Genomic DNA, 14965 nt, shown 5'->3' on the forward strand with positions numbered 1-14965 from the left:
ACACAAGGTTAACTCAGATAGTCCATGTAGCTATTTTGTTAGCTATTTATCAGTCGTATTGCTTAGGGATAGAAGCTTCCTGTAGCTTAACACAGTTTATACAAACGGCTTCACTCAGACTCTGCTTCAGAATGACTAACACTGGAAGAGGTTGACTGATGACAATGACAAATAGATATGATTCTTTTTTTCAGGGAACTCCAGGACGTCAGGGGGTTGCCGGGAGACCGGGAAGTTTGGGAGCAAAGGTAGTATATGACACATTACAGAACATGAGCTTGTCTGTCTGCTGACTGTAGACTGTGGATACATTATGCTCTGTAGCCTGTTTGATGCTACAGATGATGGCTACAGGCAATGTGGATCACATGTGGATCATATCTTTGTCACCCAGGGGACTGCAGGTGACCAAGGGCCCCAAGGACACAGAGGAGAGAAGGTCAGAGTGATTATGTATCTAAAATAAAAATATATACCACTTTGAATGTTTAGATTATTCATAACACATGCTGGTTAGCTATGATGTAACCTTGCCTGGCAGAATTTACAGCTATGGCGTAAATGCAATATTTAGAGACACACTTGTCTGGCTGTATAAGGTTAGCTAATGCAATGTTCCATGAGCATTCACTTAACTGTATTGAAATATGCCATATGTTCCCAGTGTTTCCAACACCAGGATTTTACAAGTCTGGATCCGTATTAAGTGCTTAGAAGCTAAACTCTGATGTTCGTCACTCTCTTTCTCTACAGGGTGACCATGGTCCTACTGGTGACAGAGTAAGCTCTCATCGGTCTTGTGGAGAGTAATAGTGATTATAATAGTGTTTATAAACCTTGTAGTACATAAGTATATAATGTAAACAAAGAATACGTCACATCAAATCATCCAACAGCCATAGATTCAGCTGTCAAAATGTTCAAACGTTATTTTGCCCTACAGGGTCCAAGAGGACCATCTGGACAAAAGGTATGTTGTTGATCTTATGCATCATTCATTCATTCATTCATTCATTCATGTATCCATCCATTCAGTCATGCACATTGTCACATACTCACCAATTCAACCAATTGCAGTGGTGGGAATGAAGTCATGTGACCCATGTGTTTCTAGGGTGAGAAAGGAGCGGATGGAGTGGACGGGAAAGACGGCCTTGTGGTTTGTTTGTTTTCTACCTCAACACACAGCCCCCGCATCATTAAATGTTTAACAAGAGTATCACTCTGTAAACTTACAAACAGAAAAACAAGGCTATCAAGGCCTCGTAAAGTGTGAGTGACCAATTAAACAGGGATGCAGGCTTCGCCCTCACAGGTCTCCCTTTATATACACCCATATTCCAGAATTATTAGAGGGGTTGAGATGAAAACAAGATGAGAATGAAATACAGATGAATGATGGCTCAGCCCATGCTGAAGGCTGTTAGTATTATGTAACACCTGTACCTTCTTCCATAGGCTCTGGACCTATTATACAGTATAGAGCAATACTTTTGTCCATCCCCGTGAGGCACTATATGGAGCACAACAGGGTGCCCAAAAGAATGATCTTAAAACCGATCCAGATGCTGTATGGTGGATATGAGCCAGATTAATCATATAGGTGTTTTTTAGACTAAATGTTTAGCACTAAAGCCTCATTGTCACATCCCTTTAGAATCCCCCTGGGAGATTTGACGGGAAGTTCCTTAACTATAAAATAGATAAAGAAAAACAATTTTACTTCATAAATCGAATTGCGCTTCATAAAATGTCATATTCAGCAATGTAAATTGACTAATAAAAATATGTTATCACTAATAAGCATATGTTATCATTGTCTGTTTCTATACTTTTTGTCTGTACACTGGTTTTTCTGCAATAAAAATATATATATATTTTTTTCAATTATATACATATATATATATATAAATAAAAAAGTCAAATAATAAAAAAATATTCAAATTGAAGATTTAGCGTGAAGACAGTTCCCACCCCCACCTCCACCCCCACCCTGGGCCCTGAATCCCTTGACATATTTCTCAGACCAGAGCAGATGTTTTTCAGAGCAGATAACTGTGTAGTAGGCCCAGATTACAAAGTACATTAGAGAGTTCTGTTTCTCTGGAAACCTTCAGTGAGGTCACTCATGTTAGTGTTATTCCTTGAAATGTGCAGTAAACTCCCACGTCGCCCTCTCTCTTTCTCTCTCTGTAGGGGGACCCTGGGGTTATGGGCCTGCCTGGTTGTAAAGGAGACGAGGGGGCAGAGGTAAGTCTATAGGAGTGATGCAAGGTCATGTAACCAGAGTCAAAGTCATCACACTCTGCTTGTCTTGTTTCCTACGGCTTTTCCATTTCTTCACAGTCGTTCCAGACTGATCACCACCGGCCCTCCTTAGTCCCACTTCCACACTCCCCCTTTAAAAAAGACCATCTACTCCGTCCCATGTGCACGTACCCACACACACCACACTCACCACAAGAACCCACACACACACTACACGCACCACATGCACCCACACACACCCACACACACCACGGCTTACTGTATTCATGACCCCCTTGTTCCTTGTTCAAGTACTGCACATCTAGATTTGAATATACTGTACAAGAGGGGTTTAATAAATGCATTCTACAGAAGATAATGTTATAGGAAACCTACAAAATAATAGCAAGAACCCCCTCTGCAGTTTAGAAAATGCTGTCATAATGCTGTGCTGATAAACATTTACAATACATGTTTAATTTACAGTTAATTTACAGTTACAGTGAAACTCTGGGAGCGTTACACCAAGCGGTCATCATTTCCCAGAATTTTCCCCCCAAAGCCAAGAACCACTTGGCAGCCAATAGCGCTCTAGGAGCCAGAGCCAGTCAGTAGACTGACATGTACTGCAAACAGGGAGTTACAATACTACACATTATTCCCATAACTCGGTCCTCTGTCCTCAGCAGTTAAAACAGGTGTGCTTCATTCTGCGGTTGAAAGCAATTCAATTCAAACAAAATCAGAAGATGAGACAGGGTTATTTTGAGTGTGTTTTTTCTGCCATGGTTGGGGAACTTAGCCAGGCGGATAAGAACAACCCTTTTGTTGGTTTATGTCTGATTGGGGGATGAGTGGGAGTTTATTTGTTTGTTTATGTCTGATTGGGGGATGAGTGGGAGTTTATTTGTTGGTTTATGTCTGATTGGGGGATGAGTGGGAGTTTATTTGTTGGTTTATGTCTGATTGGGGGATGAGTGGGAGTTTATTTGTTTGTTTATGTCTGATTGGGGGATGAGTGGGAGTTTATTTGTTTGTTTATGTCTGATTGGGGGATGAGTGGGAGTTTATTTGTTTGTTTATGTCTGATTGGGGGATGAGTGGGAGTTTATTTGTTTGTTTATGTCTGATTGGGGGATGAGTGGGAGTTTATTTGTTTGGGGGATGAGTGGGAGTTTATTTGTTTGGGGTATGAGTGGGAGTTTATTTGTTTGGGGTATGAGTGGGAGTTTATTTGTTTGCGGTCTTTTGGGAGTCTTTACCAGTCTCCCACTTGGATAGAATAATGCTAGATAAATAGTAGAGGAATGGTCTTAGTTATATCTGAAGAATTCATATTTAAGTTTAGTCTGGTTGATGTTGGTAATGACTGTTTCCTCTGATCTGAAGTATTCATATTTAAGTTCTGTCTGGTTGATGTTGGTAATGGCTGTTTCCTCTGATAGGGGGAGCCAGGTCCTCTGGGACAGAAAGGAGATGCAGGATCTTATGGATTACCTGGACAAAAGGTAACTCTCTCATACCCAGCATCTTAATTGTCTGTTCTGCATTTAATGTGTGAGTGACTTAAGTTTCTATTTCACCTTCCTGTCCACAGGGAGAGATGGGAACACCTGGGGAGCTAGGGGTTCCTGGAGTGTCTGGACCCAACGGAGTCAAGGTAATCAATCAATTTATCGATTTATCAACTAATCAAATCAATCAATTAATCAATCAGTAATTTGATCATTCAATCATCCATCCATCCATCACACAGGAGAGCTTTTCTGTGTGGCTGTATTGTTTCATCTGTGTCTGTAGGGGGAGCCTGGACCAATGGGAGGACCTGGAAATAAGGGTGACCGAGGAGACGAAGTAAAAACACCACCACCTCAATAACTCTATTGTCAATAAGTTGCAGATTCTGATAACTGCCAGTTGTGATAAACACCCAAATGTATAGGTATATTTTTTATAGTTGAATGGGAAAATGATGCCGTAACCAATAACGATTGGACAATGACCTCAGGCACCTGTCCACCTTTCTGTGTTTTACAGGGGGACTTTGGACCGTCTGGAGCGCCAGGCACAGAGGTTTGGAACTCAGCTAGTTCTAGAATCAATACAACACCAGGACCAGGACGAATACTGTCCACATAATCTGACACAGGAAGACACATTTCTTACTAGATCACTGAACATCAGGGTGCCCCAACTGACGGCCCTAGGGCAGAATTTGGCCCGGGGGTGGCTTTATTTGACCCCCCAAGTTTTCAAAAAAATAAGCGACATCTTTTAATTTTTTATTGTTGGACACCAAGAAATCAGCTCAAGGGAATTTAAGAAATCTGTTCCAAGTATTCACACGCATAATAGAGAGAAACATGTGATTGAATACAAATGTAAGCAAGGCTTCTTGCGGTCAATTTGCCGTCTATTTGTAACTATGCTCCGGCCACCCGACAATCTGCTCAAGCAATCTAGTTGATGATCCCTGCTCTACATTGACTAAATGGCTGAATTAAATAGTTGTATCACTGTCAAAGAAAACACGTTAGTATTTAATGAATCAAAAAAGTTGGTTTAGCTTTTGTAAACACTTTATTTGATGTTTACATTATGGTAAAAGGGCCTTGTTGACCGATGGGAAGTTGCTGTTTAGCTGAACATTGCTGTTCGCATCCAAGCTGGTGACCTCTCTCTCTCCCTGTCTCTCCATCTCTCTTCCTATTTGTCTCTCTTAAGGGTGTAGGGGGAGAGAGGGGACTGAGAGGTTCTCCAGGAATAAGAGGTGGCCAAGGGGAGACGGGTGACCCAGGCTCTGCTGGAGCACAGGGTCATGAAGGTCAGGCTGGAGACGTGGGTTCACAGGTGAGTGTCCCTCTGTCATCTATTACTCTGTGTGATCACTTGTTCTTTCTTATATGGTTCCAACAACACCTTCTCGGGGAACAGGCTAGCTCTCTCATGGGCTACTGCTAAATACAGGTCGATGTTTTACCTCCAGTCATTGTCGCACCCCCTCTCTTCATTTCTTCCCCCTTAAAGGGTCTGAGTGGAGTGTCTGGGCTCGAAGGGTACAGAGGAGAGCCGGGTTCTCACGGACCTGCGGTACGATGGCCAGTCATTTAATGATTTCAATGATGACACAGCTATACCACGTGGTAACACATGCAAACTACAATACATGTTTTGACCAGGGTCTCTTCCCCCAGGGTGTTAAGGGCCCCAGGGGGCCTCCAGGAGCACCGGGAGATGCAGGGCCCATTGGGAAAAGGGTGAGTGACTTCTGGCGTATGGGAGAAAAGAACGTTTGTATTGAAGAGGTTATCTGATTTATCATGAGGCTAATATTCTGAATACACAATATTATCTTGAGTCTCTCTTCAGGGTGATGATGGAACACAGGGAGAAGGCCAACCTGGATATCCAGGGTTCCAGGTCTGTATTTCCACAGCAGTGAATTTCTAAACAATAAGTAGGCATTCATGTTTTTATTCTTAGTTACAAGTATGATTTATCAACATTGTTTGGACCAAATGTCCATGGACCCCAGTTGCCTATTTCAGATTTTTCTTTCATCTTCTTACAGGGATACCCTGGTCTGCGAGGACCTGCAGGTTTAAAGGTCTGTCTGTCTGCCTATCTATCTGTCTATCTGGATACCCAGGACTGAGAGGACCTGCAGGTTTAAATGTCTGTCTGTCTGGATACCCTGGTCTGAGAGGACCTGCCGGTTTAAATGTCTGTCTGTCTGTCTGTCTGTCTGTCTGTCTGTCTGTCTGTCTGTCTGTCTGTCTGTCTGTCTGTCTGTCTGTCTGTCTGTCTGTCTGTCTGTCTGTCTGTCTGTCTGTCTGTCTGTCTGTCTGTCTTGTGTTAAAGCTGACAGTCAGAACATCAGTACAGTAGCCTATGGTAACGTCAATACAGTAGCCTATGCGTTGGAGGGGGGAATGGCTACAGTAACCTATGCTTTGGAGGGGGGAGGGGCTATAGTAACCTATGCTTTGGAGGGGGGAGGGGCTACAGTAACCTATGCTTTGGAGGGGGAGGGGCTACAGTAGCCTATGCTTTGGAGGGGGGAGGGGCTATAGTAACCTATGCTTTGGAGGGGGGAGGGGCTATAGTAACCTATGCTTTGGAGGGGGGAGGGGCTACAGTAACCTATGCTTTGGAGGGGGAGGGGCTACAGTAGCCTATGCTTTGGAGGGGGGAGGGGTTACAGTAGCCTATGCTTTGGAGGGGGGAGGGGCTACAGTAGCCTATGCTTTGGAGGGGGGAAGGGCTACAGTAGCCTATGCTTTGTAGGGGGTGGGGCTACAGTAACCTATGCTTTGTAGGGGGTGGGGCTACAGTAGCCTATACTTTGGAGGGGGGAGGGGCTACAGTAACCTATGCTTTGTAGGGGGGAGGGGCTACAGTAGCCTATACTTTGGAGGGGGGAGGGGCTACAGTAGCCTATGCTTTGGAGGGGGGAGGGGCTACAGTAGCCTATGCTTTGGAGGGGGGAGGGGCTACAGTAGCCTATGCTTTGGAGGGGGGAGGGGCTACAGTAGCCTATGCTTTGGAGGGGGGAGGGGCTACAGTAGCCTAAACACACACACACTGGTAAAGATTTTGGACACTGGAAGAAGTTTCTGAGTGACAGAGGGAGGACTTTACATTTGTGGGACTAGAAAAAAAATGTCTGGGACGTAAAATAACGTTATAAACCGGTTCCCATGCTTTTAAAATAACAATTCTGTTCTGGAACAGTACTGATCACTTTCACTCCCGGTTCCGTTTCGGTTCTATTCCCTGAACTGGTTCCAACTCCTTGTCTGGACCAATAAACTTGAATTGCACCACTAGCCATTGACATCCAAACAACACCTTGGCTTTTATCAACAGCCAGACCAGTATAAGTGTCTTTGAGGAAGCAGTGACTCTGGCATATGTATAAAGTGAAACATCTCTCCAATTATTCGAGCTGTGTTGAAAACTTTTTAGTCAAAGTTTCAAAGAGCAGGCATGGCGCTTGTCATGGAAATCTCAGCACTGAGAGAGACTTGGACAATTATTCCAACAATCATCTTTATTCAACATCGATTAATTATTGCAATAATGAAACCGTCGACCGCACACCCTAAGTTGTGTTGCCGAGGCTTAACCTTCACAGAAATGCAGAGTTGTATATATAATAGACCTAAAAATGCTGTCATGGCTGGCTCCACCCTTCCCATTCAGACTAAGGGCCATCCTAAGTCACTCTGGGTTCATCTCCTGGTCATCTGCCTCTGGTGTTGTTTTAACCCCACCTTGTCTTAGTTTTCCAGATGCTAGGATACTTAGGAATACTGAGGCCTTTGTTCTGCTCCTCCAGGCCATCTCTATCCTGGCTAAACATACACCATATATTGTCTATGGAATGCAGGCTCAATCAGACCAGAGACATATGTCTAATATGCACCACTAATCATAGAATGGAATGTGGCTGTTGGTTTTGATCACTGAGATATCCATCAATTATCAGCTCGCTATTTCTAGTAAAACCATAAACCCAGATTAGCTGCAGGGTGCTAGAATGGAGACCATAAAACACAGCATTAGCAGGACAGAAATACCTTACTGTTTGTTAAGTAAATAATTGTTAAATATCCAACCAATGAGGTAAATACGTAAAGTTTTTCTCAGGCTCATTTGTCCATGCCCATTTCATTATGAAGCAAAGGGAACTTCAGCCTTCACAGCAGCCCATTAAACTCAAGAAACTGTCTAATACGCGATGGTCCTGCCAGTACTACTGGTCCTGCCAGTACTACAGTACTACTGCAAAAAACCCTCCCAGCCATCATTGCAACCTTAAAGGACATTAAGTCGCAGCCAAATTCCCACAGATCGACTGACGCGCGGTCACTACTCACACCCATTGATTCTGAATTCATCTTCCACCTTATCCTGTTTGAGGATCTGTTCCGCACAGCAAAGTTCATGTCTGTCACTCTACAGTCCCCTGATCTTTTGCGCGAGACTGCCACTGACCTCGCACACTCTGTCATCACAAGTATAAAAGAAAAGCGCACGGAGGACTCTTGGAGAGCCATATGGAGCAAGGCAGAGGCCCTGTGCGCAAAGGTCGATCTCGCCGTACAACCGCCGCCCCCACAAGAGAAGAGACAATCCCAACATCCTCGCCATCTACAGGACTTTATAGCTGAAGCACCAATTCAAACCGAACATCCATCCATGTCCTCTCCGGATTAACCCCGAACGTCCTCATTCTACCCTGTCATTGACCGACTGGTGAACGAAAAGACCCAACGCTTTTCCACAGAAGCAGGTACAGTTCTCATGGGAATGTCAGCCCTCAACCCCAAGCTTGCCAGATTCCTTCAAAAGGAGAGCCTTGTGCCAATGGCACAGCACTATGGAATCAGAGAGGACAATCTGCTGGCGGAGGTGCACCAAGTGTGCCGGCTCTTGGAAAGAAGAAAAGAACATGGCGAGACAATTAGCAGCACACTGGAGTTCCTGTCCATGCTTAAACCCTTCAAAGACTCCTTCGTGGACATCTATAAAATTGTACGCATATCTATCACACTGCCAGTAACCTCCGCGTCATGTGAGCGCAGTTTTTCCTGCATGCAGCGTGTAAAAACCTACATGAGAAACAAAATGGCAAACCCTCGACTCAGCAACCTTGACTGCCTGTCCATACACGCAGAAAGAACCAAGGCCCTGTATGTCCAGAAGATTATACACTCATTTGCACTAAACCACAACAACAGACGCATCGTTTTTCTATAAAACAACACTTGGTGAGTAACTGAAAGGCCTTTTAATCTCCTGTCCGGTGGTGGGAACATGATTCAATCGCGCTGATCTGGATCTGGATGGAACTAGAAGACAGACACATGCATATTGTCGGCCAGTCGGCCTACAAGTATTTTTGCAATTTAAATATAATCGCTAAGATTGTGATGATAGCCAGCTCGTTTTACACCATGTGTGCACTTCTTGTTGTGGCTGCACTTTGGATATTATTAGTATAATTTCTGACGTTGTGATAGCCATTTCATCAGAAACATTATTACCAATACACAGTTGTCTGATTATGCATATGGAATAAATGCACTTCTTGTTGTTGTTGCATTTTGGTTGTATTGTGTTGTTATTGCTGAAAGACTTCAGCACCGGACAGCGCACATGCAGTGCTTGGTGATGAAGTCTTGCACCTTCGCACGTGAAAGACGTTTTTGTCATTGCCTTGTGGTCACTTGTATTAGGCTTGTAGCTATTTTGTTTAATATTCTTTGGCCAAAGTCAATTAAACTACATTTATATTGAATGTGCTGTGTGCCATATCTGCTTTTATTGAAGAAACGAGAACTTCCTTATAACTCTGAAGTCATGAAAATCGTCTATTTTCTTAGCATCCCCCACGTATTGGTCAAGCTCCCCCTTAGCACCGGGAGAGAAAATCCTGGCGCCATGCCTGTCAAAGAGAGATTCAAGTGATCTTGAATCATGTCCTACTGGTACTTAATGAACCACAGGATCGTGATGGCGCCGACAGAGATGGTCGCCTCGCTTCGCGTTCTTAGGAAACTATGCAGTATTTAGTTTTTTTATGTATTATTTCTTACACTGTTACCCCAGGAAATCTTAAAGTCTTATTACATACAGTCGGGAAGAACTATTGGATATAAGAGCAACGTCAACTTACCAACATTACGACTAGGAATACGACTTTCCCGAAGTGAATCCTCTTTTTGGACCACCACCCAGGACAATGGATCGGATCCCAGCCGGCGACCCAAAACAACGGCGCTGCAGAAGGGGCAAAGGGAGCGGTCTTCTGGTCAGGCTCCATAGACAGGCACATCGCGCACCGCTCCCGAGTATACTACTCGCCAATGTTCAGGCTCTTGACAACAAGGTAGATGAAATTCGAGCAAGGGTTGCCTTCCAGAGAGACATCAGAGATTGTAACATTCTTTGTTTCACGGAAACATGGCTCACTTGGGATACGTTATCAGAGTCGGTACAGCCACCCGGTTTCTTCACGCATCGCGCCGACAGAAACAAACATCTCTCTGGTAAGAAGAAGGGTGGGGGTGTATGCCTTATGATTAACGAATCGTGGTATGATCATAACAACATACAGGAACTCAAGTCCTTTTGTTCACCTGACCTAGAATTCCTTACAATCAAATGCCGACCGCATTATCTACCAAGAGAATTCTCTTTGATTATAATCACAGCCGTGTATATCCCCCAAGCAGACACTTCGACGGCCCTGAAAAAACTTAATTGGACTCTATGTAAACTGGAACCCACATATCCTGAGGCTGCATTTATTGTAGCTGGGTATTTTAACAAGTATAAGGGATTTGCGTCAATTCAATCTGGTATCAGGACAAAATGTGATTCAGAGTCACCGAATATACTTTAAGTATTTTTATTAAACTCAAGCGATAAATGGTAAATGCAATTTTCGTATATACAGGTTCTCTGTATCACCTCGCAGGATAGAACAGAGAACTGGCAGGATGTAAGTAAACAGCTGTTCTTATACGGTGACAGACGTAGTTCCAACCCGTCTGTTGGCCTATCACAGTAGAGGCTGAGCGTGGTTTAAACTTTGCTCAGCCTATCGCCGGCGATCAGACTGGTCCCAGCCTCTTGGCGCTCTTTGGTGTCCCGGCGCTGTTGCTGTGTAGATTACGCTCCCTCACCCCAGAGACTGAGGTCAGACAGCTCTGCAACATTGTCTGAGCTATTTGCACCTGCATACAAAGCACACTGTTCTCGCTCAAGGCTAACCACAGCTTCCCAGCACACTTATCTGGGGCTAACTGTTACTTCCAGCACACACACACAGACACCCAGGCGCCCAGGCCAACAGTTGCTAATATTCAATCACGTGATGTAGTATTGGGTTATAGTGCAATGAACACAAATCCTAACACAAGGCTAATCTGAAAACAAGGCTCCCTAAATTTTATCAGCATATCGAATGCGCGACCCGGGCTGGCAGAATTCTGGATCATCGCTACTCTAACTTCCGCGACGCATACAAAGCTTTCCCTCCTTTCGGCAAATCTGACCACGACTGAATTTTGTTGCTCCCAGCCTATAGACAGAAACTAAAACAGGAAACGCCCATGCTCAGGTCTGTTCAGCTGGTCCGACCAATCTGATTCCACGCTTCAAGATTGCTTCGATTACGTGGATTGGGATATGTTCCGGATAGCCTCAAACAACAACATTGATGTATACGCTGATTTGTTGAGCGAGTTAATGTGCATAAGTGCATTGGTGATGTTGTACCCACGGTGACTATTAAAACCTTCCCCAACCAGAAACCGTGGATTGATGGCAGCATTCGCGTAAAACTGAAAGCGCGAACCATTTATTTTAATCATGGCAAGGCGACCGGAAACATGACCGAATACAAACAGTGTAGCTAAACCCTCCACAAGGCAATTGTCACAAGCCGGCTCATAGCCTGTGACAAAAATGAGGGGACACGAACAACAGGTATAGGCCAAAAAAGTGTTCTTTATTATAAACAAAACTATTAACTTAAAACTAAGAAAAAGGAATGAGGTGTGGAAGTATTATAATGTAAGGTGTATGTAAAGTGCATGGATGCGTGAATATGTGTGTGTGAACATGACTGAGTGAAAACTATGCAAAACTACAAAGGAACAAACAAATCATGAGCATACCTGGAGGAGCAGAGAGAGAGAGAGAGAGAAGTGATTAGTGACAGTTTTATACCCTAAGCCCAGGTGGCTCCAATCACTAACGACCCTCCTCTGCCTGCAGGAGGAACCGCCCCCTGCACTGCAGAGGAGGATCCGTGACACAATCAAACAAGCTAAGCGTCAATATAGAGACAAAGTAGAGTCGCAATTCAAAGGCTCAGACACGAGACATATGTGGCAGGGTCTACAGTCAATCATGGATGACAAAAAGAAAACCAGCCCCGTCGCGGACACCGACGTCTTGCTCCCAGACAAATTAAACAACTTCTTTGCTCGCTTTGAGGACAATACAGTGTCACTGACATGACCCACTACCAAAACCTGCGGGCTCTCCTTCACCGCAGCCGATGTGAGTAAAACATTTAAACGTGTTAACCCCTGCAAGGCTGCCGGCCCAGATGGCATCCCTAGCCGCGTCCTCAGAGCATGCGCAGACCGGCTGGCTGGTGTGTTTACGGACATATTCAATCAGTCCTTATCCCAGTCTGCTGTTCCCACATGCTTCATTGTTCCTGTTCCCAAGAAAGCTAAGGTAACTGAGTTACATGACTATCGCCCTGTAGCACTCACTTCCGTCATCATGAAGTGCTTTGAGAGACGAGTCAAAGATCATATCACCTCCACCCTACCTGACACCCTAGACCCAGTCCAATTTGCTTACCGCCCAAATAGGTCCACAGACGACACAATCGCAATCACAGCCCTAACCCATCTGGACAAGAGGAATACCTATGTAGGAATGCTGTTCACCCTGGGTCTCGACCCCGCCCTGTGCAACTGGGTCCTGGACTTCCTGTCGGGCCGCCCCCAGGTGGTTTGGGTAGGAAACAACATCTCCACCCCGCTGATCCTCAACACTGGGGTCCCACAAGGGTTTCGTTCTCAGCCCTCTCCTGTACTCCCTGTTCACCCATGACTGCGTGGCCATGCACACCTCCAACTTAATCATCAAGTTTGCAGACAACACTACAATGGTAGGCTTGATTACCAACAACGACGAGATGGCCTACAGGGAGGAGGTGAGGGCCCTCGGAGTGTGGTGTCAGGAAAATAGCCTCATACTCAACGTCAACAAAACAAAGGAGATGATCGTGGACTTCAGGAAACAGCAGATTGAGCACCCCCCTATCCACATCGACGGGACAGTAGTGGAGAAGGTGGAAAGTTTTAACTTCCTCGGCGTACACATCACAGACAAACTGAAATGGTCCACCCACACAGACAGCGTGGTGAAGAAGGCGCAACAGCTCCTCTTCAACCTCAGGAGGCTGAAGAAATTTGGCTTGTCAATAAAAACACACAAACTTTTACAGATGCACAATCGAGAGCATCCTGTCGGGCTGTATCACCGATTGGTACGGCAACTGCTCCACCGACAACCATAAGGCTCTCCAGAGGGTAGTGAGGTCTGCACAACGCATCACCGGAGGCAAAGTACCTGCCCTCCAGGACACCTACACCACCTGATGTCACAGGAAGGCCAAAAAGATAATCAAGGACAACAACCACCCGAATCCCTGCCTGTTCACCCCGCTATCATCCAGAAGGCGAGGTCAGGACAGGTGCATCAAAGCTGGGACCGAGAGACTGAAAAAACAGCTTCTATCTCAAGGCCATCAGACTGTTAAACAGCCATCACTGACATTGAGTGGCTGCTGTCAACATACTGCCTCAAATCTCTAGCCACTTTAATAATTAAAAATTGGATGTAATAAATGTATCACTAGACACTTTAAACAATGGCACTTTATATAATGTTATACTGTACCCTATACCATCTACTGCATCTTGCCTATGCCATTCGGCCATCGCCCATCCATATATGTACATATTCTTATTCATTCCTTTACACTTGTATGTGTATAAGGTAGTTGTTGTGAAATTCTTAGATTACTTGTTAGATATTACTGCACGGTCGGAACTAGAAGCACAAGCATTTCGCTACACTCGCATTAACATCTGCTAACCATGTGGATGTGACCAATAACATTTGATTTGTCGCTCTGGATAAGAGCGTCTGCTAAATGACTTAAATGTAAATGTAAATTTGATTTGGATACAAGAGGAATATGAAGTGTTTGTTCTGGACTTCACTCCACTTATGGGAAGACACGACACACTGACACAAACAGTACACTGTCTGTAATACACAGTCATCCTCAGACATGTGTTGCAGACTTACAGTTATTATTTCAGAGTTAAAAAACAGATCGTTAGAGGTAAGAAGTTGCTGAGAACTCCTTGAGAACTTCCACTAAAATTCTCAGGAAAGAAATGAAAGGAAAGGAAATGAGAGCGAGAGAGAGTAAAAACAGAACGCACAGCATGACAACGGATGCCTCTTACAAAGGGAAAATTGACTTCAGCTGGTTTCCACTATAATTACAAACATAAAAAACACTGTGCATTGTTTTTTCATAATGTGATTTTTGATTAGCTGGGACTTTCCTGAGAATTTTCCTGAGAAAGTTCTCAAGGAGTTCACAGCAACTTCTTACCACTAACCATCTGTCTGTGTCTCTGTGTCTCTCTGTCTCTGTCTCTGTCTCTCTCTCTCTGTCTAACCATCTGTCTGTGTCTCTGTGTCTCTCTGTCTCTGTCTCTGTCTCTCTCTCTCTGTCTCTGTCTCTCTCTCTCTCTCTCTCTCTCTCTCTCTCTCATAGGGCATCAGGGGATTCACAGGGCTGAAGGGTGATGTCGGCCTGCCAGGTGATCGCGGTGATGATGTAAGTTGACCTTAGATCAAAGAGTTCAGCACTGTCCACTGCCACCAAAGGGCCAAACCAGGTGTATTGTAATCTCCGTATGGTATAAATGGCCTAGCATAGCTAATACCTGTTTGCTCATTCATACTCCTTCCGTATTGATTCCACAGAACGGCCAGGCAGGTCGGGGAGGCCTCCAGGGGCCAAAAGGATACCCTGGTCTCACAGGAGAGAATGTAAGTTCCACAACAACATTGAGTTCACAGTAAATATTACGGAACC

The 14965-nt window shown here is 44.6% G+C and overlaps 1 protein-coding gene across 2 annotated transcripts in view; it reads left to right on the forward strand.

Moving 5' to 3' along the window:
* LOC139572279 (collagen alpha-1(VI) chain-like) overlaps positions 1 to 14965 on the forward strand; it is a 41552-nt gene that overhangs the window by 12396 nt on the left and 14191 nt on the right. For both annotated transcript variants that reach the window (XM_071394933.1, XM_071394934.1), the window contains exons 10-26: positions 195 to 248; positions 395 to 439; positions 754 to 780; positions 944 to 970; positions 1115 to 1159; positions 2197 to 2250; positions 3693 to 3755; positions 3845 to 3907; positions 4048 to 4101; positions 4285 to 4320; positions 4972 to 5097; positions 5275 to 5337; positions 5442 to 5504; positions 5617 to 5667; positions 5819 to 5854; positions 14642 to 14704; positions 14854 to 14919. In XM_071394933.1, the coding sequence (XP_071251034.1) occupies positions 195 to 248; positions 395 to 439; positions 754 to 780; positions 944 to 970; positions 1115 to 1159; positions 2197 to 2250; positions 3693 to 3755; positions 3845 to 3907; positions 4048 to 4101; positions 4285 to 4320; positions 4972 to 5097; positions 5275 to 5337; positions 5442 to 5504; positions 5617 to 5667; positions 5819 to 5854; positions 14642 to 14704; positions 14854 to 14919 (936 nt within the window). The remainder of the gene's footprint in view (positions 1 to 194; positions 249 to 394; positions 440 to 753; positions 781 to 943; positions 971 to 1114; positions 1160 to 2196; positions 2251 to 3692; positions 3756 to 3844; positions 3908 to 4047; positions 4102 to 4284; positions 4321 to 4971; positions 5098 to 5274; positions 5338 to 5441; positions 5505 to 5616; positions 5668 to 5818; positions 5855 to 14641; positions 14705 to 14853; positions 14920 to 14965) is intronic.

Source organism: Salvelinus alpinus, chromosome 4, assembly GCF_045679555.1.
Source record: "Salvelinus alpinus chromosome 4, SLU_Salpinus.1, whole genome shotgun sequence".
Lineage (NCBI taxonomy): Eukaryota > Metazoa > Chordata > Actinopteri > Salmoniformes > Salmonidae > Salvelinus > Salvelinus alpinus.